This window comes from Sturnira hondurensis, unplaced genomic scaffold, assembly GCF_014824575.4.
Source record: "Sturnira hondurensis isolate 20B ecotype Veracruz unplaced genomic scaffold, ASM1482457v3 Scaffold0001120, whole genome shotgun sequence".
Taxonomy (NCBI): domain Eukaryota; kingdom Metazoa; phylum Chordata; class Mammalia; order Chiroptera; family Phyllostomidae; genus Sturnira; species Sturnira hondurensis.
In genome coordinates, this window is record NW_028073751.1 from 5,258,854 (window position 1) to 5,282,859 (window position 24,006).

The 24,006-nt window shown below is 42.4% G+C and overlaps 1 protein-coding gene across 4 annotated transcripts in view; it reads left to right on the forward strand.

Annotated features, from left to right (window-relative positions):
• The window catches only part of ARHGAP26 (Rho GTPase activating protein 26), a 420,536-nt gene that overhangs the window by 140,918 nt on the left and 255,612 nt on the right, over window positions 1–24,006 (forward strand). For all 4 annotated transcript variants that reach the window (XM_037062978.1, XM_037062987.1, XM_037062996.1 and 1 more), the window contains one exon: window positions 16,392–16,470. In XM_037062978.1, the coding sequence (XP_036918873.1) occupies window positions 16,392–16,470 (79 nt within the window). The remainder of the gene's footprint in view (window positions 1–16,391; window positions 16,471–24,006) is intronic.

The window sequence follows — 24,006 nt, forward strand, 5'->3', positions numbered from 1 at the left end:
TTTTAGCTGTAAAAACAAGCAGGGGACTCAGTGAAAGAAACTGCTGGAGTCCCAGGCAGTTCTCCTTAAAGAATCCACACACGGGCTTACTCAGACTCACTCTCTGTGAGTTCCAAGCACTGGGGTAGCAGCTTGAAAGACACCAGTGGCACACAGGGAGGAACTGAAGTGTCGGGCATCAAGGTAGAAGCTGGGAGACAGCTTTCTCCCAGACAGAAAGGTGGGCAGAGGCCATTGTCCCTTTTCTGAGCCCTCTCCCCACAAAGCCATAGAGCCAGAAGGTGGGTGCCATATCTGAGACTCCATCAACCTGGCTAACACTATTGGCTCTGTCCTGGAGATTCCTTGAGACCCTGTTGCCTCCCAACTTATGAGCCCACCCACATTTTTAACTATGACTTTTCCATATGAGTGGCTGGTATTGGCCCCTGCTTCACAACTTCCTAAATCTTATCAAACAAGCAACAGCTGGCCTCAGTAAGCCTCTAGCTCCCATACCTCTTGCTTAGTGGCCCCAGATCCGGCACTAGCAGCACTCAGCCTAGATTCACAGCTTGGCTTTGCCTGGGAATCTCCCTAACCAGCACAAGTAGCAGCCATCTCAGACTGCTTTACAGCTCAGGTAGGGTGGCCCTGGGCAGAACACATGTGGGGGCTGACCTTGGTCTGTGACATCCAGGAAACCCCAGAAGACTGCACACCCAGTGGACAACTATAGACCATGTTGGAACACCACCACTCTGCCCCTATCAGCTGAACCTCCACAGAGGCAGAGGTTAGTGGTAATTGGTCCCAGCTAATCCTTGCAGCTGACTGGCCTGGATAGATCTTTTCCATTGACCTGCCAACAGCAACCAAGGCTCAACTGCAAGAGGAGGGTGTACTCAGCACACAAGAAGGGTGCACATAGAGTACCCAGCTTGGGTGATAGAGGAGGCTGTACCACTGGACCCTACAGGACACCTATTACATTAGGCCATGCTAGCAAGATAGGGAGTCATAGCAGCTCTACCTAATATATAGAAACAAACACAGGGAGGCTGCCAAAATGAGGAGACAAAGGAACATGGCCCAAAAGAAAGAATAGATTAAAACTCCAGAAAAAGAACTAAATGAAATGGAAATAAGCAGTCAATCAGATGCAAAGTTCAAAATGCTGGTTATAAGGATGTTCAGGAATTTAGTGAAGATCTCAACAGCATAAAAAAGATCTGCTCAGAAGTGGAGGCTACACTAATTGAATTAAAGAACAGTGCACAGGAAACCACAGTAGAGTAGGTTAAGCTGAGAATCAAATAAATGATTTGGAACATAAAGAAGCAAAAAAAAAAAAATCCCAACCAATAAGAACATTAAGAAAAAAGAATCTGAAAAAATGAGGGTAGTTTAAGCAGCCTCTAGGACAACTTGAAGAGGTCCAACATTCTCATCATAGGGGTATCAGAAGAAGTAGAGAAAAAATAAGAAATTGGAAATCTGTTTGGAAAAAATAATGAAAGAAAACTTCCCTAATTTGGTGAAGCAAATGTACATGCAAGTCCAGGAAGTACACAGAGTCCCAAACAAGATGGATGCAAAGAGGCCCACCCCCAGACACATCATAATGAAAATGCCAAAGGTTAAAGATAAAGAGAGAATTTTAAAGCAGTTAGTCACTTACAGGGGAGTTCCCATAAGACTGTCAGCTGATTTCTCAAAAGAAACTTTGCAGGCTAGAAGGGATTGGCAAGAAATATTCAAAGTTATGAAAAGCAGGGACCTACAGCCAAGATTACTCTACTCAGCAAAACTATCATTTAGAATCTAAGGGCAGATAAAGAGTTTCCTAGACAATTAAAAACTAAATGAATTCATTATTATATGAAATATTAAAGGGACTTAATTAAGGAAAAGATGATCAAAACTATGAACAATTAAATGGCAAAAAATGTAAAATCTATGAACAATTAAATCTGAAATACAAACTAAACAAAGAAGAAGAACAGAGATAGAATCATGGATACAGAGAGCATTTTGATGGTTGGGAGGGAGTGTGGGGGACTGGGTGGAGAGGTGAGGGGATTAAGAAGTACAAATAGGTAGTTACAGAATAGTCATGGGGATATAAAGTACAGTATAGGAGATGGAGTAGCCAAAAACTTATATGCATGACCCATGGACATGAACAGTGGTGTGGGGATTGCCTGAGGGAGAGAGAGTGTTTGGTGGAGGGGGGAAAGGGAGGAAAATTGGGACGGTTGTAATAGCATAATCAAAGTATAATTTAAAAAAGAAGTTCATGGAAACTAACTGTGTCTCTTTAGCAGTTTAATTACTACAACTTTGGCTCTCTAGTCAGGCAACCTGAATCTAAAGTTTGACTTTGCTTAGTAGCCATGTGACTTTGGGCAAGTTACTTGATCTTGGGGCCTTGATTTCCTTATCTGGAAAAGGAAGATAGTTACAGTACATAGTTCCCGGAATAGTAAGGATCCAAGGAGAAAATGTGTAGACAAGTACTTGGCAGAGTGGCAAGTGATAAATTCCCAGCAAGTATTAGCTGTTATTACTTATTGTAATGAGCTCACTCTACACGTTTATCAGACTTGATATTTCATAAGAGTAGACTCTAAATGCAAAGAAATAAACATGATTTTTAAAGAAAAGAAAATACCCCAGTCTTTCACTGTGTTTCGAACGTGAGGGGGGAAGGTAATGGAGGAGGGGTGTGTGGAGGGGTACATTGAGTTGGGGTAGCCAGTGGATATTACAAAAAGTAGCTTCCAATTAAAATTGCTTATTCTTGATTTTAAATCTTTAATCAGTGTAGGTTAAGCTCTTATAGATATCTTATTTCTTCATTCTAAGCATAAAATTTAAAGGGATTTATATTGTTGGCTGGAAGAGGTTAAGAAAATGTGTTTGGAAGGGGAGCCAGTTGTTTGATGCTGGTCAAACGTGTAGTTCCTAGAGATGATCGTTGTTCACGTGGCTGTTGGTTGAGGACGTGCCTTGCGTCGCAGCTCTCTGTCAGACAGAGATGCGTCCAGAAACAGTGGTTTTCTGTTTTCTCCTTCAGATGTTTACCCAGAAGTTGGAGAGTCGCTTTTTAGGCAGTTAAAACTCACCATGGTTCTTCCATCTCATTTCTGCTCTTGTTGACACTTCCCCCTTTACTGTGCCCATAAAACCTTTGCATGTCCCAGTTACAAGCTGAGAGCAGATGTGTCACATTCAAAATATTCGGCGGGGTTGGGAAGTTGATTTCCTCTTAAGTTGCTTCTCTTCTTCCTTTGGCATGAAGTGAGGGGTTTTAGTCATGGTGCAGAATGAGGCTGCTAAATCTCCTCTTAATAATCAGGAAGTGTGTTACACTGTATCTTGCCATATATAATGCACAATTTTTTCTTGAATTTTTGAGGGAAAAATAAGAATGCACATTATATAAGGGTATAATGACTACATACCATGAGTATAATAATGGGTATAACAATCCCATGTATAATAACACACAAGAATGTGGGTGTTCATTATATGTGACAAAATAGGGTAGTTCTGCTGTATTACTTGTCTTTTTTTATTTTCAACACAGTTTGGTTTTTTGACATCTTAAGAACTTTTCTGACTAGGTAGAGACTGCCACTTCCAGTCTCTGCTATCTGTTAGCCACTTCTAATAGATAGCAAAGGAAAGGGCATTGGAAAGTTTGTATTTTATAATGGTTAGTTGAGTAAATACTAGATTTATCGTTTTTTGGTGAAAGTGTGTCTTTTCTCTTGGAGAGAGTTCAGTGTAAAATTCCTGAGTGAAAAAGGTACTTCATCTCTTGGGGGGATAACTTTGTAAATTATATAATTGTTTAACCACTATGCTATACGACTGAAACTAACATAAAATAATATTGACTGTCAACTGTAATTGAAAAATAAAAATTAAAAAAATGGACTTCATCTAAAAACAGCCTGTAAATTTGTGGTAGTGGTATGTGCATTGCTTATATTTGTCAATGTCTGTCTTCAGTAACTTTAAATGATTAACTCTACCTTGCAGCATCTTAGGGAAATTAGTGAGCACGCGTAGGAAAAATATTTGTTGAAACTAAAGAATCATGGTGGTAGTCATCTCCCAACATCCTTGGATTTGTTTATTTTTAAGGAATTTTTCACAGATGTAAGTGACATATGGTTGTTTTCTCCCAAATGTTTCCCTGGAGGAGCCACTAAACCGTATGGAAAATAATAGAAACAAAGGCTTTTTGATGCACGGCAGCCCCTTGAGGGGCAGTGTTACTTGGGGAAGGGAAATGAGGAGACTGCTTTATTTTTCCCGGGACTAGCTGCCTCCCACAGAAGTGCATACATTTGGAGATATTATGAGGAGTGTTATAAATACCCTATCCCTAGTGTTGGCACACTCCAGAGGTGGCTGCAAAGGACAACTTACTGGAGATGACAAGGACAGGTGGTTCTAGGGGTGTAATGGGGACCAAGACAAGCATGGTTATTGCCTTCATAGAACTTACCTTTGAGTCAAGAATGCACACACACACATTCATGCAATTAAAGGCTTTACTATAGTATGTTGAGTGTTAGTATGTTGAGTATAGTATGTTGAGTGGTCAGCAAACCTGGAGGAGCAGAATGCTATGGGGGAAATGTAACATACAGGGGGACCTTAGCCCTTCATTCTTACAAAGAATGATGTCATGGCTGGAATACCCTGAGTTCATTTTCTCTTTTCCTTCCTCTCTTCCTCATTTATTTAGCATAACTATGTGCCAGAGACTGCACTGACAGGAGAGAGAATAGAGTTTAATGAAGCACTGTGAATCTATTGGACTTTCTTTCTTAAAAGTCATCATCTGATTTTTTTCAAACCAAATCTGAATTCCTCCTTTTGCAAGCTTTCTATCAATACTTAAAGTGAGACAGCTTTCTACTGGACCAGTCCCAGTGAGGAATGTCACACGACTGTTACCTCTATCCTTGTCTTCCTGCCATGTCCTGTGTATTTGCACAGTATATGAGCTTTTCTTCGTGTTGGTGGCTGATTGTTTAATTAGGCATGTTTTGTATACCTCTGCTCATTTCTAAATATCTGTCTCAGGTAATTAGCTCCCAGAGGCAGAATAACATCATGTTACACAGCTTTTAATACAGTACTGTATGCATATGGCTGTTCAATCTGGGTTTGTTTTTTTTTTTTTGGAAGTGCAATTTCTGAGTTCCATTATTTTTCCTTTGGGGATTTTGGTGAACTATTGTGAAAAAGATTATAGGAGCTTAATCATGTTAGTTGCTCCTTCAGTTAAGACTTGAAGTACATGCATGATCTGCGTGTCTATGTAGTAGGTAGGACAAAACCCCCAGGGAAATGGAAGGTTGGTTAAAGGAAGGACAGTGGAGGCTAGGAGGACATGTGGAAGATCTGAAGAATCTGTTTATACCCTCTAATATGCCACCACCTCTATTTCAAGTATGTTTTGTAGCAGGCTGCACGATACAGGTAAAAGGTCCAAGCGGCCCTAAGTTTGAATTTAGGATCCGCCCCTTACCAGCCATGTGAGTTGGGGCAGGTGGTTTCACCACATCTGTAAGGTGAGGCTCGTCATCCTACTTTGCAGGATTGTTTTGAAGATGGGACACTTTAATATTAATCTCTGATGCAATCATGTGTTGGAAAAGGTTGTGCCTTTGATTTTTACCTGTCCCTAAAACCTGGGGCTTCATTGGTCTTATGGTGAACCTTAGCTTTGGTGGTTCTGTCTTCGAGTCCCTTTTTGCCCATCCTGATGGTGTTCCTTGTCCTCTAGTGTCATGAATTTTCCAGTCACCTATAAGCTGCGAGTAAATGCAAGTGTATTAAATGTATATGTGCAAAGGGGCTACTACAGGAAGATTCTGTGTTCAAAGTGTATATGTGATAACCTGTTATTTATACATATATGTATTTCCTGCACAAGGTAAAAAGTTTTATGCTCCTTCCAATTTATGACCTAAAAAGAAAACCATAATAATTTTGAAGCTAAATTAATACTGTTGCTTCCAGTTTGGTATGTGATGTGGTGTGTGTGCATGCACTTGTTTGTGTGTCTGTGAGATTGTGAGTGTAAGATTTTATTTTCCGAAAAGAATCAGTTTATGTAACAGACTTTGTTTCAGTGTTCAGCCTCTAGATGGCAGTGTTGTATGTGTATTACTAACTACGAGGCTGCCCAGTTGAAAATTAGCTGTCCTTTTATACATTGACAGGAGTCAGTGGTGTGTGTGCCTCTGTGTGTGTGTGTGTGTGTGTGTGTGTGTGTGTGTGTGTGTGTGGTTCTGTAGAAGAAATCATGTGAATATTACTCCTTAAGGGAAAGGTATTCTAAATGACTCATTCTTCTCTAGAAATTCCTTCCTCCCACCCTTTTATGATGGATCACTTCATACCCACTTTCTTGTAAAAGCAAGCACGCACAGTTAATCTAGGCTCTGTGTAAACATCACATTTTACCTTGCTTTCTGAAGTGTCAGGCTCTTGGCTTCAGGGACTGTGTATTTGAGGATGGTGAAGAAAATAGTGGGGTGATTTCAGCTGCTGGTATGTGCTGCCAATAGTCCTCCTTGCCCTCATGGTGCAGTGTGCCTTTATCTTTTGCAACAGATGAATCCATTTTTCCTGGTTTCAAACTTCCCCTCACCTCCCCTTCTCACCCCTTGTTTGAAATAATATTTGATTTTGCCTTCCTGCTGGTTGGGTTAGAGCATTGGTCTCAATGCCATTGACCTTTCAGAGAGGAAATGGCTTTTTCCTTCCTCAGAGGGTGTTATACTGCTTTGACTTCTATGATTTGGGTGGGGGTAGAATAGGCGGAAATATTGTACTTTCTGGATTGCTTTTTGGCTGTTCCATAAAATAATTTACTTGAGAAGTTCTTGGAATTTTTAGAATTCATGTAGTTTGAACTTGTCATTAAGATTTTTTTATAATTAGAGAGTATTTGCTGTTTGATTCTGGTTTGAGTGAGAATGGGGTTAATGGACTATGGTGTGGAGTCAGTCAGCCTTATTTCTATTCTTGAGTCTTCATAGTGAAATTTGGGAGTTTACTGATTGGGTATACCGGTTCATTTCCCAATTTCTACATACAAAATATGTATTTTTAAAAACCTATACCAAATTTTTCTGCTACATAAATCTGAAGAGAGGAGACAATTCAGTTAGTAAATTCTACTTATGTGCATTTCTATTGATCGTGGGAGAGAGACATAATAATGAAAAAAATTATAAATGAACTAGGACATTTCTTGAATTAGAATATTTTTTCATTGTTATGAAGTGTAGTAACAGGTGCTTGCGTTTTTCTTGAGTGTTATTCATCCCAGGGATTAATAATGTTTTCTCCTGGTACAGTGTGTTAAAATTTGCTTACTCCCATGTCCTGAGTGCCTAACCTTATAGTTGGCATATAATAGGTACTCAGTTAATATCCGTTACATTTAGGAACCATGCAACTTAGTGTGCCAACGATTTCTTTTTCTGGGCTTCCCGAGGTTTTGTGACATTAGTCTCCTTTAAAATGTAATTATTGGACATATTTAGTCTATGGATCATTATTATTGCTGTGTTACTGATTATTTTAGGACATTTTCTCCCAAGAGGTCAGTGCTGTAGGCTGTAGTAGGTTATGACCAAATTCATTCATTAGCATCAGATACTTTCTAAATAATTAATTAGGAATACTTCAGGTCAGGATGGCGGTATAGGCAGACATGGCTTGCCTCTTCGCACAACCACATCAAAATTACAACTAAAATGTAGAACAGTCATCACTCAGAACTGTCAGAAATCAAGTTGAATGGAAGTCTCACAGCTATGGAATTAAAGAAACCACATCCATCCAGACTGGTAGGCGGGGCACAGACGCAGAATGGGCTGATCCCTCACCCACATGTGGTGGATAAAAATTTGGGAGGGATATCTCAGGAACGAGGAGTTAAGTCCCACACCAGGCCTCCCAGCCCAGGGTCCCAGTGTCAGGAAGATAAGTCCCCACAACTTTTGGCTGCAAAAACAAGCAGGGATGGAGTTGGTGGGAGAAACTGCTGGAGCCTCAAGAACACACACACGGACTCACCTACTTAGACTCACTCCCTCTAAGCTCCAGCACCAGGACAGCAGCTTGAAAGGCACCAGTGGCGTACAGGGAGGACTTGAAGTGTCTGGCATGAAGGAGAGCAGAGGCCATTGTCCCTTTGCTGATCCCTCCTCACACAGAGCCAGCAAGTTGGTGCCATACCTGAGACTCCATCAAACTGGCTAACACTGTTGGACCCACCTTGGAGATCCCCAGAGACTCCGCTCCACCCAATTTATGTGCCCACCCAAGCTGCTTTCCCCTATGAGTGGCTGGTCCTGGCTCATGCTTCACAACTTCCTAAATCCTGTCAAACAAGCAGTAGCTGGCCTCAGTGAGTCCCAGGCCTGGCACTAGCAGCAGTCAGCCTAGATTCACAGCTTGGTTTCCCCTGGGAATCTCCAAACCCAGCACAAGTAGCAGCCATCTCAGGTTGATTTACAGCGTAGGCAGGGTGCCCCAGGCAGAACACAGGTCGGGGCTGACCTTGGCCTGCACTACTTGCTAAACACCAGGGCCAGTGCACCCAGGGGGCAGCTACAGACCACGTTGGAGCACCACCATCCTGTCTATTCACAGCTAATTAATTAGAAAAAAATTAATTAGAAGCTTGTTTCTATTGTAAAAACTTCTTACGGGTGTGTGCATGTGTGTGTGTGTGTGTGTGTGTGAGGGAGACAGACAGGCAACAGAGGAGAGGTGTCTCTGGTGTCCCTCCTTCCTGAGGAGCTGGTGACCCTGGATCTCAGTACCTCCCCGGCATACATGTGAGGGCAGGACTGCCTGGTGGTTAAGGTATGGGCTTGGCTTTTCAAGTCAGGCAGACTGGGTTTAAGCTGAGGCTTTGCTACCTACTAGCAGTGTGACATTGTGAAAGGAATTTCTGAATGTCATTTTTTTAAATAAGTATAGTGATAGTACCTAATTCATACAGTTATTGTGAGGAATAAATGATAATATATGTAAATGTTAAGTCCTTGGATCATTATAAACAATAAATCTTAGTGACAGTTTGTAGGCCACCAGTTTGCAACTTCTGATTTCTTTCTCACTTTTCTATCTCTCTCACCTGGGTCTGACCCAGCTTCTCATCGCATATTGTATATTCTTCTCATGCACAGGGGTCTGTAATGGGCAGGGACTTTTAATTGTTGATTATCTCAGAGCATGCATAGTTTGTGCAGACTGATAACTTTTAATCTCCAAACAGTAGATTAATGTTGCCCTTCAGCAGTGACACTGGGTCCTGAGCACTGAGAGAAATGGGAAAGTCGCCCAAGTTCTTCCTCTGTTGGTGAACTGGAGATGCTTTGCTGTGTTTGACTTTGAGGTTAACCAAGAGCACAGACATGCATTATTATTAATCCTATTGCATGAGATGGCCCTGTAACGTGCCATGATAACCTGGAGTGGAGCTCAGGTGGCGAGAGGCAGAGACAGACAGACGCAGATGCCAGACATTGCAAACTGGTGGTCCACAGATGTGTTCGGTTTGGCTTGAGTAGTGTTTGAGGCAGCACCTTAAAATTGGAACAGTCTGTAAATGCTGGGCTTGCCTTCCCGTGTGTCAGCTATTCGCAGAGCTGAATGATGAATCACGCTGCCAGGTGGGGCACAGCCTTGCACTGGGCTGCAGTCTCCACCATGATGACAGGTGACAGCTGTCACTTTGCCTTGCACTGTTGTTTTGATAGAGGGGAAATACTCTTTTGTTCCTATGTCTCTACACAAAATAAAAGTGCAAATGAAAAACAAAAAGCTCTATGTCCTAATGAAAATGAGGCCAAGCCTACTTTTGTTGGGGCAGAGAAGAATTTCTTCCCCAGTTTCACTCATTTTGCTTACTTGCCTGCAAGTAAGCTCTCCATTTGAGCCTGCAATCTCTTAGGCAGACATGGAAGAGATTTCATTCTCCAAGTTTATTCTGCCGACTTTGGCCCTATTTTGTGTAAATGAATGTCTGCCATATATGTGTGAAAATGAAGATTTACTGAATCTTGAACCCTTGTAACTGCTCAGAAGCTGTTAGAAATCCGTTTCCCAGGAGCACTTTAGCAGCAAAGGAGCACTTTCTCTTCCTGGCACTTGCACAGCTCTCTCACCTGTGGAGGGCAGCAGGGCAGCCCCGTCCTCCAGGCTTCCGTCATTTCCCTCTGTCTTGCTCTGTAAACACAGTGAGGCAGGTTTCAAACACAGGCCGTGAGAACATGTGGTTCTGTGGGTGCCACAGCTCTCCTTTTAGTCTGAACTTGAGCCTTAAATGTACTGTAAGTGTGGATGGAAGCTGGGACCAAACTCCTGCCAACAGAAAATTTATAATCTTATGAATGAGTAAACCCTAGCTCTTTGGAGGTTTATTTAGAAAGAACAGTACTGTTAGATTCTGAGTGTGTTTGTTTCAGTGGGGTGGAGTTAGTAATAGCATTTCCTTGTCCACTAGGAAATGGGTAAATTGCCAAGCCACTGACATCACTATTGTTGACTCAGATTCAGAAATAAGATTAGGGTAGGAAAGCTGTCGAATAACCCTGGAGTCAGGACTGGTCGTGATTCTGCTTGTTCTTGGCTGATGAGAAGGCTCTGAGCGGACATCAGTCGTCCCAGCTCTTAGATGTGTTGCTAAGAGATGAATGGCTTTCTGTGGGCTCTTTTCGGAGGCCAGAGTTGGAGGAGATATGGCAGTAGGTACCAGTTTCCCTGGGACAGATGATAACTGTTTTCTGCACTGCCCCTGTAGTGTGAGAGGCGGGGTGCCAGCTTAGAGAAAATTGCAGATCTTTGATCATGATCTTCAAGCTGATCTAGTAATAGCCCTAACCAAGGACTGATTCAGAGTGAAAAGGAGGGTACTGTATTTTAAGCAGAATCTTAGGCTTGAACCCTAGAAAGGATTTTAAGTAATTTGTTCCTTTTTTCATCTGGAGCTCCTTGCAGATTTTCTAGAATTGGCTCCTTCTTTGTTCTTATCCATTATTAGGCATTAATTCCGAAAGGGGGAAAGAGGGGACTCTGATGTTTCACTCAGGAGGGAAAAGGAAATGGCTACGATGTCAGAGCCTGTGTGTCAGTCACTTCAACCTTTGGCCTGGCCTGCTCTGTGGCAGGCGTGTGATTTTCAGGGCTGTTTGTGAGTATTTGGGGGTAAGGTCATGAGTATCAGAAGGGCCTTTGGTTCTTTCTTTTTTTTTTAAACTATACACACCTGCCCATCTTCCTCCATACTTTTTACCCTGCCCCACACTTACCATCCTGCCTCCCTCCTCCTCAGGCCCCATTTGCCCCTGTGATAACTGATTTGGGGAGCACTTACTGCATATCTGACATTCTGAAATGCCTTATACAGCTTTCATTTAACCTTCATGACAACCCCATGAGGGTAGGCTCTCTCATTATCTGCATTTTGAAGAAGAATGGCACAGGAAAATAACTTGTCTCCTAGGCTTACACAGCAAGGAAACACTAGAATCAGGATAACTGGTGGGTCTGAGTTATTTAAAAACATCTTTATTGAGGTATAATCACAATAAGATGCCCAAACCTAAAGTCTGTATCTTTTTTTTTTAATCACGGATGGACGCACACTTTTTTCTTATTTTTTTAAAGACTTTATTTATTCATCTTTGGGGGGAGGGAGAGAAGTATCAATGTATGGTTGTCTCTCATGAGTCCCCTGCTGGGAACTTGCCTGCAGGGAACTGGCCTGCAACCCAGGCATGTGTCCTGACTGGGAATCGAACCGCTATCGTGTGGTTACAGGCCTGTGCTCAATCCACTGAGCTACACCAGCCAGGGCCTAAAGTCTGTATCTTAATGACTACACGTGCATGCATGCACAGTGCCTGGGTCAAGTTTCTGTTGCCCCAACAGTTTTCCTTGTGTCCACGCCCCATTCATTTCCCATACCCCTTCCCAAAGACAGAATTACTGTTTCGATGTCTGTCACTGTGGATGCCAGTATTCGAACACCCCGTAAATGGAATCACACCGTTTGTAGTCTTTTATGTTAAGCTTCTTTCCCTTGTTATGTCTATGGGATTCATTCATGTTGTTGTATGTAGCAGTAGTTGGGTCTTTTTTATTGTTGTGTGACATTCCATTGTTATTCTCTTTTTGATGGATATTCGGTATTTTGTTGTTGCAGATTTTGGCCACAGTGCATAAAACTGTGAGCATTCTCGAATATGTCTTTTGGTGGACATACACTCGCATCTCTCTTGGGCGTATCTCCAGAGGTAGAACTGCTAGGTTGTGGAGTTGGGGGTGTTTAGTTTTGTTTGGCTTTGTCATCTTCCTCTCCTTCCAGAATGTGTGAGAGTTCGGGTGGCTCTACCTCTTGTCAGGGCTTGGTATGTACTGGTGGTCTTTGAGTGAGCTCCACCCGGGAAGGTGTTTACTTGTCTCATTGTGGTTTTTGTTGCAGTTCCCTGATGAGGCCTCATGTGGAGCCCACTTTCTCATGCTTGTCAGCCATTGATTTGTCTTCTTTTACGAAGTGGCTATTCAAGTCTTTTATCTATTTTATTGAGTTGTTCATTTTTATTACTTATTTGTTGGCATTCTTTACATATTCTGAACAAGAGACTTATTGGAGATAGGAATTACAAGTATCTTGTCTTACTCTGTAGTTAGTCTTTTCACTCTCTTAACGGTATCCTTTGATGAATGAAAGTTCTTCATTTTGGTGAAATCCAATTTATCCATATTTTTCTTTCTGATTAGCGCTTTTTGTGTCCTTTTGAAAAATGCTTTGCCTATCCATCCCTTGGGCATTTTGAGGCAGAAAAACAATGTGGAGGGAGCCACTGCTGTAGGAAATCAGCCACAGTCAAACCGGACACTGTCGAATCCTTGGTTTTGGATTGGCCTGGTGTTCTGAGCCCTTGCACTTAGGAAGCAATGGAGGTTCCCAGAGCCTTTGTTGTTTGAACTCATCTGATCAGGTGCAGGAGCTCCGTAAAGGACTTACAGGAGGACCTGGTCTCTTCTGCGGCAGAGGGCCTGGGCGCTCAGTGTGAGCTTTCTGGTGGCTGCGACGCATCTACATTTGCCGTGGCCTGTGCGCAGCACTGCACTGCCGGTTCAGATCCCGACCGTGTGGCAGTGGACAGTGTGCTCAGCCCGTTCGAGCCTGGTTTTGCTCATCTACCAAGTGGGATAATGAGAGTACACCTATCTTATGACATTGTTGTGAAGATTAAATGAATTTGTTTATGTATAGTGCTTAGTATGGCATCTGGCACATAGTGCTAGGTTTTTATTAGTTTTTATTTTATTATGGCATTTGGTAGGATCACAGTTGTTTGTAGAAATAGAAAGAGTTTTGATCATTGACTTCATTTCTCTTTCATTGTGTTATATTTTTTCTTCCTCATTCCACAACCTACACTCCTAGTGAGTTCTCTCTTTTTTCTCTCTCTCCACTCTTGTCATGAAAAGTTGAATGCATTTCAAACACGAAGTAAGTTCACACTGCATATGAATGTGTGCTATCTTAACATGGAAAGTGTACAGTCATCGAGAATTTTGCTTCTTTTATTTTGTTTTAAGGAATGGTGGCTGATGGGGACAAAGGGAGGGAAAATATGGAGAGAAAGTTATTGCTTGATTACAAAATAAAGAAAGTTGACCTATTTCCTTGGTTCAAGGAAATCCAACTGGCTCACCCTTCACAGCCTCTGAGTTTGTCAGAGCTTCCTCTTTGTGGTCCTGAGTAGAAATTTCACACTGTGTGCCACGAAGTTGATGTGATATTTGTGAGGTCCCCGATATCTCGGTATGCTAGGCAACTATTGTGGTCTCACTGTTTGCTGGTGAGCACCTAGCAGGAAGTGACTTAGAGAACATTGTCTACGTGACTCCATTGTAGAGAGAAGGGTGTCTTTGCTCTCCAGGGCAGGGAGAACAGGAAGGAAAAGGTGGGGGTGGGTGGGCAGCCAATGGCAGTGGGTCTCAGATTGAACTGTACATCAGGATTACCTGGGGAGTTGGTTAAAATCCAAGTTTGCAGGCTCAGCTCAGAAGTTCAGATTCAGTAAGGTGGGGTTGGGCTGGGAACCTCTATTTTAAAGGCATGCCCAATTCTGAAGTCTGTGGTCCAGGCACTCTTTAAGCAACACTCACAGATCAGTTCCAGGGACTTGAGAGTTCTACACTGGGCAGTAGCTTTGCGGCCTTTCATTTAATTTCAGAGCCTTAAGGCTTTGTGCTCAGCTCTTTGAAAGGTGGAAGGGTAGAATCAATTCACTCTGTCCACAAACTGTAGAGTCATCTCTGGGGTGGCAGCTGCCGGCACTCTGCAGACACCCTGTGGGTCTCGCACACTGAATGGGGCGATGGTGGGAATGGGCTCTTGGGGTCTGGGGGTCTGAGAATGAGAATGTCTGAGAAGAGGAGGGAGAACCCTGGAAGGTGCTGGTGGAGAGAGAAGTCATTACATCTTCCAAGTCGAGTTTGTGTTAGGGTGCCAATGCCCACTGTGGCCTTCATAGAAATGGCCACTTCTCAGGACTGTCAGTACTATTGCCCGCTTCATGCACCATCTCATCCGTCCACTTGCCCACCTCTTGTGCCCACGTATGCCCCTCCCCCCCACACTCCTGCCCCTCCTCCCTTTCTCTCTCTCTTACACTCTGTCCCTCACACACACCCACACTGTTACTCACAACCTCACACATTCATACCCTCACAACAGTGCACCTCAATTCCCCAACCCCTCTGTACTTAAATGTTTGTATTTTTAAAAACTTTTTCCCTGCCCTGGCTGGCGTAGCTCAGTGGATTGAGCGCGGGCCTGTGAACCAGACGATCGCGGTTCGATTCCCAGTCAGGGCACATGCCTGGGTTGCAGGCCGGTTCCTTGCAGGCTAACTACCAGCAGGGGACGCACAAAAGGCAACCATACATTGATGTTTCTCTCCCTCTCTCCTTCCCCTCTAAAGATAAATAAATAAATAAAATCTTTTTAAAAAAACAACAGAACTTTTTCCCTAAGGGATATTGTGGATTGACCAAGGAAGAGAAGCATATGTGTTATTTAAAATATGTTCCACATGAATAGGTCTAGCATGTTCATTGGAACCATGAGAATGAGCCAGGGGCAGTGACTGTGGGTGGGTTGAAGGGACAGGCTCAGTGCTTGTGGGGCCCCCACTTGGGTACTCAGGGCGCGGTGGAGCCCCGTGTGTCTCAGGGTTGTGGTGCGTGGAGATCCTGGGCAGTGCTGTGGACTCAGATGGTAACGGGGTTTAATTCTTTCGCCGTGCCCTTCTTCCTCCCTTTTAGGCTTTCTCAGACTTTAAGACTTTAAGACTTTAAAGGTGAGGGTTAACCTAAGCAATTCTTAACTTTTTGAGGGCTTCGGTCTTCTTTGGTAATCTGATAGTTTGAATTGCTTTTACAGAAAAATATGCAGATGTTTTAGAGGGGAAGGTGATTTATGGACTCTCTGGGACCCATCTGTGGACCCTAAGTGAAGAACTCCTTTAATGAGCATAGACTTCTCACAGGTTCCTTTTTATGGCACACGGCTCTCCTCTGGGAGTGCCATCTGTAATTCAGCACCGTGGGTGCTGGATTCAACAAACATCATTTGATGTCGTGTGCATGCTTTCTGGAGGGTTTGTGCTCAGTTTGAAAGAGCAAGCAGATTTCATCGAGAGGATGAAAGAGCAAACACATGTGGAGAACTTAGCGCCTGATGTGGCAAGTATTCTCTTAAAGAATACTGTACGTTTAATATCATAATTACAAGGCCAATTACCTCCATAAAACTTCTCCATCTCAGAAGCAGCTAAGAAGCATTGGACTAGCTATTAGACCAGAATCACTCCAGCTTGAATGTTTTGCCTGCTTTTATCTCAAGTCCATTCACTCCAATACATATTTATTGCACTCCTACTGTGAGTAAAGCACTCTACTAAGCATTTTGGAGAACAGGAATGAACAAGATCTCAAGGAGTAAACAAGGTCTAAAGGCCTCACTGTAATTGTCTTATTTTCCTTTTCTCTAAGTAGAGTCACATCTTCTGTATTTCTTTCTACCTCCCTGAGGCTTATTGAGCTCATTGAGCTTATTGGGCTTATTGAGCGGGGCTTATTGAGAGGGACTTGGGACCATGCCCTTGCTGCGTTTTGAGGCTGGGAGATGATGGCTCAGAAAAGCCAAGGAGGGTTGCCTCTATTTGTGTAGTTAGCCCTAGGGACCTCTCCGTCTGTGCCGTAGGTGCTTCTTTAAGGTTCACCTTCATCAGGATCTCTCTACCTGGGTTCATATCTGTGTCTTTCTTTCTCTGCAGGCCAGGGGTTATCACTATGCAGGCGCTGTCAGAAGAGGACCGGAGGCTCTGGATGGAAGCCATGGATGGCCGGGAACCTGTAAGTACAATGGAGGGAAGTGGAGGAGTAAAGGTCCTGAGTTGTATGTTGCTTCCCTATGCGATGATTGTTGCTGGTGCTCCAAAGCCTTGTGGGGTCTGAAGACCAATGTACTGGAGGGAGTTTTGTTTTTTTCTTTAATTCCTGGGCTGATGTTTGCAGATGTTGATCTTGCTTCTGTGTGGGTGCCGTCCCTGTGCTTCTGTCTTTATTTCTAAGGTGTGGGTTCTGCATGATGCTGTACTAGAACTCCCCCTCTGCTGAGGCGATTGTAGCACCCCTAAGTCTCTTAGAGGAGCCAGAGACTAGTTGCTCTTAGTGAATATTTATTCATTCTTCCATGAAATAGGATGCAAAGCATTATTTCAGTCCCATTTTAATGGGATAAAAGTGTATACAGATTATGCAATATATTTTCTTACCTCTTTCTCACCAGAGGCTTCTGGTTCAGCCTCTCTTTGCCATAGCAGCCCACATCCCGTTATACCCAGTGAGATTATACACAGTGAGATTATTAGGGCTGATGGAAGGGGTTTAGTCTGGTAATGTGATCCATACTCCCATTTCAGAGATGCTGGCCTCTGCTGGGTGATGTAATCTTGTGGTTTTCCTGCATCTTGTGACATGTAAAACCACGCAGGAGCTCTGGGGAAGTCCCTCGAGTCGTGATGCCAAAGATATCACCTCCTGAGTTCAGCAAATCGCAAGGTTGCAGAAATCCTAAGAGGGCAATTTAACATGACCCACAAGTAAAAGATAAAAAGAATTCACACTGTCAGAGGGCCAAGAATTATTACTTACAAAAGCACTATCCAGAGGGGGAGATGTGTGCAAGGGACATCAGGCCAAGGCCCTCATTGACCATAGAACTCTCTGTGTCAAGCTGGGTGTCCAGTAGAGACGATTCCAGTTCATTTGTGTGTTTTTTTCTCAGCNTCTTGTGGTTTTCCTGCATCTTGTGACATGTAAAACCACGCAGGAGCTCTGGGGAAGTCCCTCGAGGCGTGATGCCAAAGATATCACCTCCTGAGTTCAGCAAATCGCAAGGTTGCAGAAATCCTAAGAGGGCAATTTAACCATGACCCACAAGTAAAAGATAAAAAGAATTCACACTGTCAGAGGGCCAATAATTATTACTTACAAAAGCACTATCCAGAGGGGGAGATGTGTGCAAGGGACATCAGGCCAAGGCCCTCATTGACCATAGAACTCTCTGTGTCAAGCTGGGTGTCCAGTAGAGACGATTCCAGTTCATTTGTGTGTTTTTTTCTCAGCCTATCCTGGCTTGGTGATCTGTATTGTATCAATGCACCTTTCTATTCAGTTTCTTTTTATACAAATAATGGAATTCAGTTCAATCAGCTAAGTATAGACAAATAACAAGTGTTTGCCTAAATGTCTAATGATAGCACAATTTTAAGAATTATTTAAACATTTTGACACAGTTTGCTAAACTCTAATTAAATATTTAATCTGAATTCTCCTCCTGGACTAAAATATAAGATAATTCTTATTTCCCTCAATATGTTGTTACTGATAGAAACTTTCTCAAAAGCAGATACACGTTTCTGCCTTCAGGGCTTCGTGGGCACAATAGCTGCTTGATTTCAGAAGCCTTTGAAAGCATTTTCCTAAGTAGTCTTTCATCTTTGCCATTATTATCTGTCATTAGAGGAGCACTTTTTGGGGTGTAAGACACATCTCTTTGATTTGGCCTATCTCTTAAACCGTTTATTTCTCTTAGCTTCATACCATTGGGTGAGGAAACTGAGGTTAAGTCATTTGCCCCAAGTTGTACAGGTAGAAATAGCTATATTAGTAGGGTACAAGCTAAGTTGCCATAACAGAGACTTTGAAGTATAGTGTCGTAAATAGGTGGAAGTCTGTTTTATCCTTGGTGCCCAGAAGTGAGTGGTCCATGCTTATCAGGGTCGTCCTCAACCATGGCTGCCCAGGTCGTTCCAGTCATTGCCGTTTTCCAACCACATAACGGAGGTGAAAATACCTAGGACCCAGAAGGTACACACACCACTTTCATTGGACCACACATAATTATATGGCCACATTTACCCACAGAGGAGGATGAGAACTCTAAGCTATGCATAAGTAGCCATGGGTCCAGCCAGTCCCCAGGCATCTTAACCCTTCAAGGAAGAAAAAGAAAAAGGATACAGTGGGGGGGTGGTTAATAGTCTTCATCACAGTGGCAAAGCTACAATTTGAACCCATGTCTAGCCCTAAACATAAATGATTTTCATCTTTTTTATTATTTTATTTTTAATATATTTTATTGATTATGCCATTACAGTTGTCCCATTTCCCCCCCTTCATTCCGCTCCACCCTGCACACCCCCTCCCTCCCATTCCCCGCCTTTAGTTCATGTCCATGTGTCTTAAGTTCTTCAGCTTTTACATTTCCCATACTATTCTTGCCCTCCCCCTGTCTATTTTCTACCTACTGTCTATGCTACTTATTCTCTGTACCTTCTCCCCCCTTCTCCTCCTCCCACTCCCCTGTTGCTAACCCTCCATGTGATCTCCATTTCTATGGTTCTGCTCCTGATCTAGCTGTCCTCTTAGTTTGCTTTTGTTTTAGGTGTGGTTTTTTAATAACTGTGAGTTTGCTGTCCTTTCACTGTTCATATTTTTTATCTTCTTTTTCTTAGATAAGTCCCTTTAACATTTCATATAATAAGGGCTTGGTGATGATGAGCTCCTTGAATTTGACCTTATCTGAGAAGCACTTTATCTGCCCTTCCATTCTGAATGAAACCTTTGCTGGATAGAGCAATCTTGGGTGTAGGTCTTTGGATTTCATGACTTGGAATATTTCTTTCCAGCCCCTTCTTGCCTGTAAGGTCTCTTTTGAGAAATTGACAGTCTGATGGGCACTCCTTTGTAGGTAACTGTCTCTTTTTCTCTTGCTGCTTTTAAGATTCCCTTCTTATCTTTCATCTTGGGTAATGTAATTACGATGTGCCTTGGTGTGTTTCTCCTTGGGTCCAACTTCTTTGGGACTCTCTGAGCTTCCTGGACTTCCTGGCAGTCTATTTCCTTTGTCAGATTGGGGAAATTTTTCTTCATTCTTTGTTCAAATAAGTTTTTCACTTGTTGCTGTTCCTCTTCCCCTTCTGGTACCCCTATAATTCGGATGTTGGAATGTTAAAAGATGTCCTGGAGGTTCCTAAGCCTCTCCTCGTTTTTTTGAATTCTTGTTTCTTCATTCTTTCCTGTTTGTTTGTTTCTTCCTTCTGGTCCACTCCATTGATTTGAGTCCCAGTTTTCTTTCCATCACTATTGGTTCCCTATGCATTTTCCTTCATTTCACTTAGTGTAGCCTTCATATGTTCCTCTAATTTGTGACTAAAATCAACCAATTCCATGAGCATCCTGGTCACCAGTGTTTTGGACTGTGCATATGATAGATTGGCTATCTCTTTGTCACTTAGAAGTATTGGCTCTGGGACTTTGAGCTGTTCTTCTGCTTGAGCCATAATGTTTTGTTCTGTTCGCACCTGTCACGTATGAGGGGCAGAGCCTTAGGTGTTCACCAGGGTGGGCCAACGTTGCGGGGCTGTAACGTTGTATGTGGGGGTGGGGTCAGAGAGGGGCAATGGCGTTTGTTCCACTCTCTCTTGGATTTTGGTCCCCTCTGCTGCTTCCCACAGCACATTGGGCCTTTCAGGTGCTGGTTCCCGGGTGGGTGGACTTGTGTACATTCTAGGACCCTGTAAGTCTCTCCAGTGAACTCTCTTTTGAGGCTGGGAGCCTCTCCTGGCTCCTCAACCCCCGAAAGTTTTTCCAGTTGGTGCTTTTAGGCTTTAATTCCCATTGCTGGGGCCCTGGGCTGCGCGGTTTGCCTCACCGTCCATTTTTCTTGCCTAGTTTATCTGAACATGAATGTGTGACCACAGTCAGCCAGCCACCTTGTGCCCTCACTGGGTCTGCCCATTGCCACCTCATGCCTGGGATCTGCCACCTGCCACCTGCATGCCTGGGTCGGTCCGGCAGCCACCGCTGTTTCCTGCCATGACCCCTCTCAGCCGGCCGCTGACTCCACCCCTCTTAATGGTCTGGATGAATGGTTCGTTGTTGTTGGACTTCGGTACAGTTCAATTTTCTGTCTGTTTTGGTTATGTTTTTGTTTCTAAATCTTTCTTGTCCTTGAATTTGGTTGTGCCAGGAGGTACAGTGTTTCCACCTATGCCTCCATCTTCTGATTTTCATCTTTAGTAGAGATAGCATGTTAAATTTTTTTCTAAGAAACCTTAGTTAATTTTTACAATAGTTTCTCTGACTCCTTTGAATTATTTTTCAACTTGTAGGGGAGAAAATACCCGGGAAGAAAAATCCTGTCAAGGCACACTATTACTGTGGATAAAGAACCCAGTACTTTTGGTGTGTTTTCCTTTTTTGTTTGTTTTGTTTTGTTTTGTTTTTTTTTTGTCTCCAATAAGGTGAAGCTGCTTTACCAATCTGTCTCCAATAAGCTGCTTTACCAAATCTGTTTTGGGTCTTTTCCTCCCTCTCCCCACTGCTTGATATTTGTTCTGTGTCAGTGCGGAATTGGTCTTCTTACTAATCATTTCATTTTTCCTGTAGATTAACATCTGGCATCTGCAGATGGAAAGCTGTGTAGTTGAAAGAAACATTTCGTTGCTCCACAACGTACACATTAAAACAAGTTTAAACGCAAAGTTTTTCTGTTTCTAAACATAATATAACATTATTTTCTCACAGGAGCATATAGCTTGCATTTAAAACTATACCTCTGTGTGCTCTCTAGTTCCCTAAAGAGAGAGATAAATACAGACAAATGATGATTGTGTAATTGGTGGGAATATTAGGCTTAATTTTGTATCCCATTGCCAGGAGCCTGTAGGGAACGTAACTGGTGATACACACCCAGTAGACAATTAGCAGCACCAGTTTTAATCACAGTCTCCCTAATTAGCTAAATCTGTTCTTTTGGGAGTTTTGGCTTTGGTAAGGGAACAGACATATTTTTTCTAGCTGGTTTAAGAGTATTCTCCTCAGTTTAGGGAGACGTTAATGGTGGCACCTACTCTTGTTTTTTACTTCTACCCTAGTTGATCTGTGCTTGATTATTCAGTATTGGATTGGAGGAGTAATTTTGGTTTTCACCCTTTTTGTTCTTTCATTGTTCAAGAACACCTCAGGATGGTTGTTGATTAAAAAAACCTTAATGAACCCCAAATCAGTTGATTTTACAGTGACATTCTAGTCTGAAGAAATGTCAAAATGCCTCTATGGTATTGATGGATAGATTGTGTAGGAAGAAATTAGAGCTGTGTTACTTGAAATGAGCATTATGGGTGTCGTCTGCATGGTGAATTTGAATTCAAATGATGGAAACCCAGGTCAAACTTGTGTAGGAAAAAGCTGGATTGATGGACTTACATAACTGGAAAATATTGGAGCCTACCAGTTCTGGCCCATTTGAATATCATGTTTGGTGTCAGTTTCTTCTTTTGTGTTGACATCATTTCCAGCGGTTTCTTTCCATGTCATGATGTTATGCTTCCAACTGTTCAGGCTTACATCTTACTATCAAGAACAGGGAAACTCTTTCTCTAAGGGGCCAGGTAGTAAATATTTTAGGTTTTGCAGCTACTCAAGTTTGCTGTTGTAGCTCAGAAGCAGCCATGGATAATATGTGAATGAGTGGGCATGGCTGTGTTTTCGTAAAACTTAGTTTACAAAACCAGGTAGAAAGCCAGATTTTAGTCACTGGCCATTGTTTGTTGATCTCTGATTTGCAAGTCAAGTGCAAAGAGAGTTTATATAATTCCAGAGTCATCTCATACTTGAATTGAGCTGAATACTTGGACTAGAGGATGGGCCAATGAATTGACCGTACCTGCTTTGCTGGCTCACTGCACTAGTGCTTCATAAATGGCAAAGCAAGGTTGGTTTTCCCTGAGGGAAAACTCTGAGTTTTCAGAGTTTCTCCCTACTCTGATATCCAAATTTTATTACATTTTATATTCAAACAGCTTACTCTTTAATGCTTGGCCAAGAGTGAAAACTATGCAAATTTTCATGAATGTCATACTTAATGGTAAAAACACTGAATGCTTTTACCCTAAGAAGAGGAATAGGCAAAGATGATCTTACAACTCTTATCCATCATAGTACTGGAATTCCTAGCCAGTGCATTAGAGAAAGAAAATAAAATAAAAGGCATATTGATGTGAGTCTATAACTCTACAAAAACTTCAACAAGCTACATATATAAAGCTCTGAAATGATTCTGCTGGATTTTCTTCATTTTCTCTTAATTCTAGGTTGGTAAGCTACCGAATCTCCATTCCAGCCACATAAGCTTTCATTTTAATCTGTGGCTATTGTCTAAGGTTTGGGAATACACAAGTTTCCACATTAGATTGGTCATGGCAACCTTTGTTCAAGGTGCATAAATATTATAGCTAAGAGAAATTTTCGAGATAGCAAATTTTCTTTTGTCAGTTACTAATAACTAAATTTTGATTTCTTTTTCTCTTCACACATTACTAGTAAGCATATTTGCTAAAAGCAAGCAGATTAAAATCACTACCAGGCCCCCATCTTTGCCAGCTCATACACACTCAACCTGAAGTATTCTCTCTCCAGTATGGAAAGAGACTCAGCAAGTCAGTGAGACTAACAGGTAACCTGGAACCTCAGAGCTCGGGTCAGCCTCTGTAAACTGTGTTCCCATGTAGTCCTTTGGCTGTGTTTAGTGGTATCTGTCTGGAAATGTTTCTGTTACTTCACACTTTTAGAGGTTTTAGTCCTCCTTCACATCCCAAGGATTCCTTAGGGAAATTAACTGTTTCTTCACTTTGAGTCAGTACTTGAATTTCTTCTGACAGCCAGAAGGTTAGAAGATTGATAGATGCCAGAATTATGTGCATTAAATTAGGAAGGAACAGATGCTATATATAGCATCAAAGATTACATGTAAATCCATGTACTAGTTTGAAACTATGAAACTGCCACCTCTGTAAGTCAAAAGTAGCCAGATACTGGGGGCTTCTTACGGCTCCATCTCTTACCTGTGGAGCAGAAAGGAGCCATATATGTAGGCTAGTATTACACTCTTATTTATATGAGAGGAAACATTGCCTAAAAAGGCCAGTCAGCTGCTCATCTTGGGTAGCTAATCCAGATCTCCTAGCTTCTAGCTCTGTGCTATTTTACTACAACCGACACACTGCTGAATTATTAGGAAGCCATAGTTAAATGGTACGTACCCTCACTTTTACATGAAGCTGCCCCGTTGTAGCTACTGCAGTGGAAGAAGGGAAGAGGAAGGGGAAATGAAGGAAAAACCACTTCTAGTAGGAGGACAAGACAGTATGGCTTCCTTCTGCACACCTTATTTAAAGAAATATTCTATTTTAGTGTCTGTGGACTTTGAATAAAGTGTGCCTTTCTCTTACCTTTCTCTACTGTGCCCGAACTCTAGACCCAAGATCTTTTTTGGGTGGGGGGGGTGGGGGGAGAAAATACTTTTATTTTATTTTTAAAATA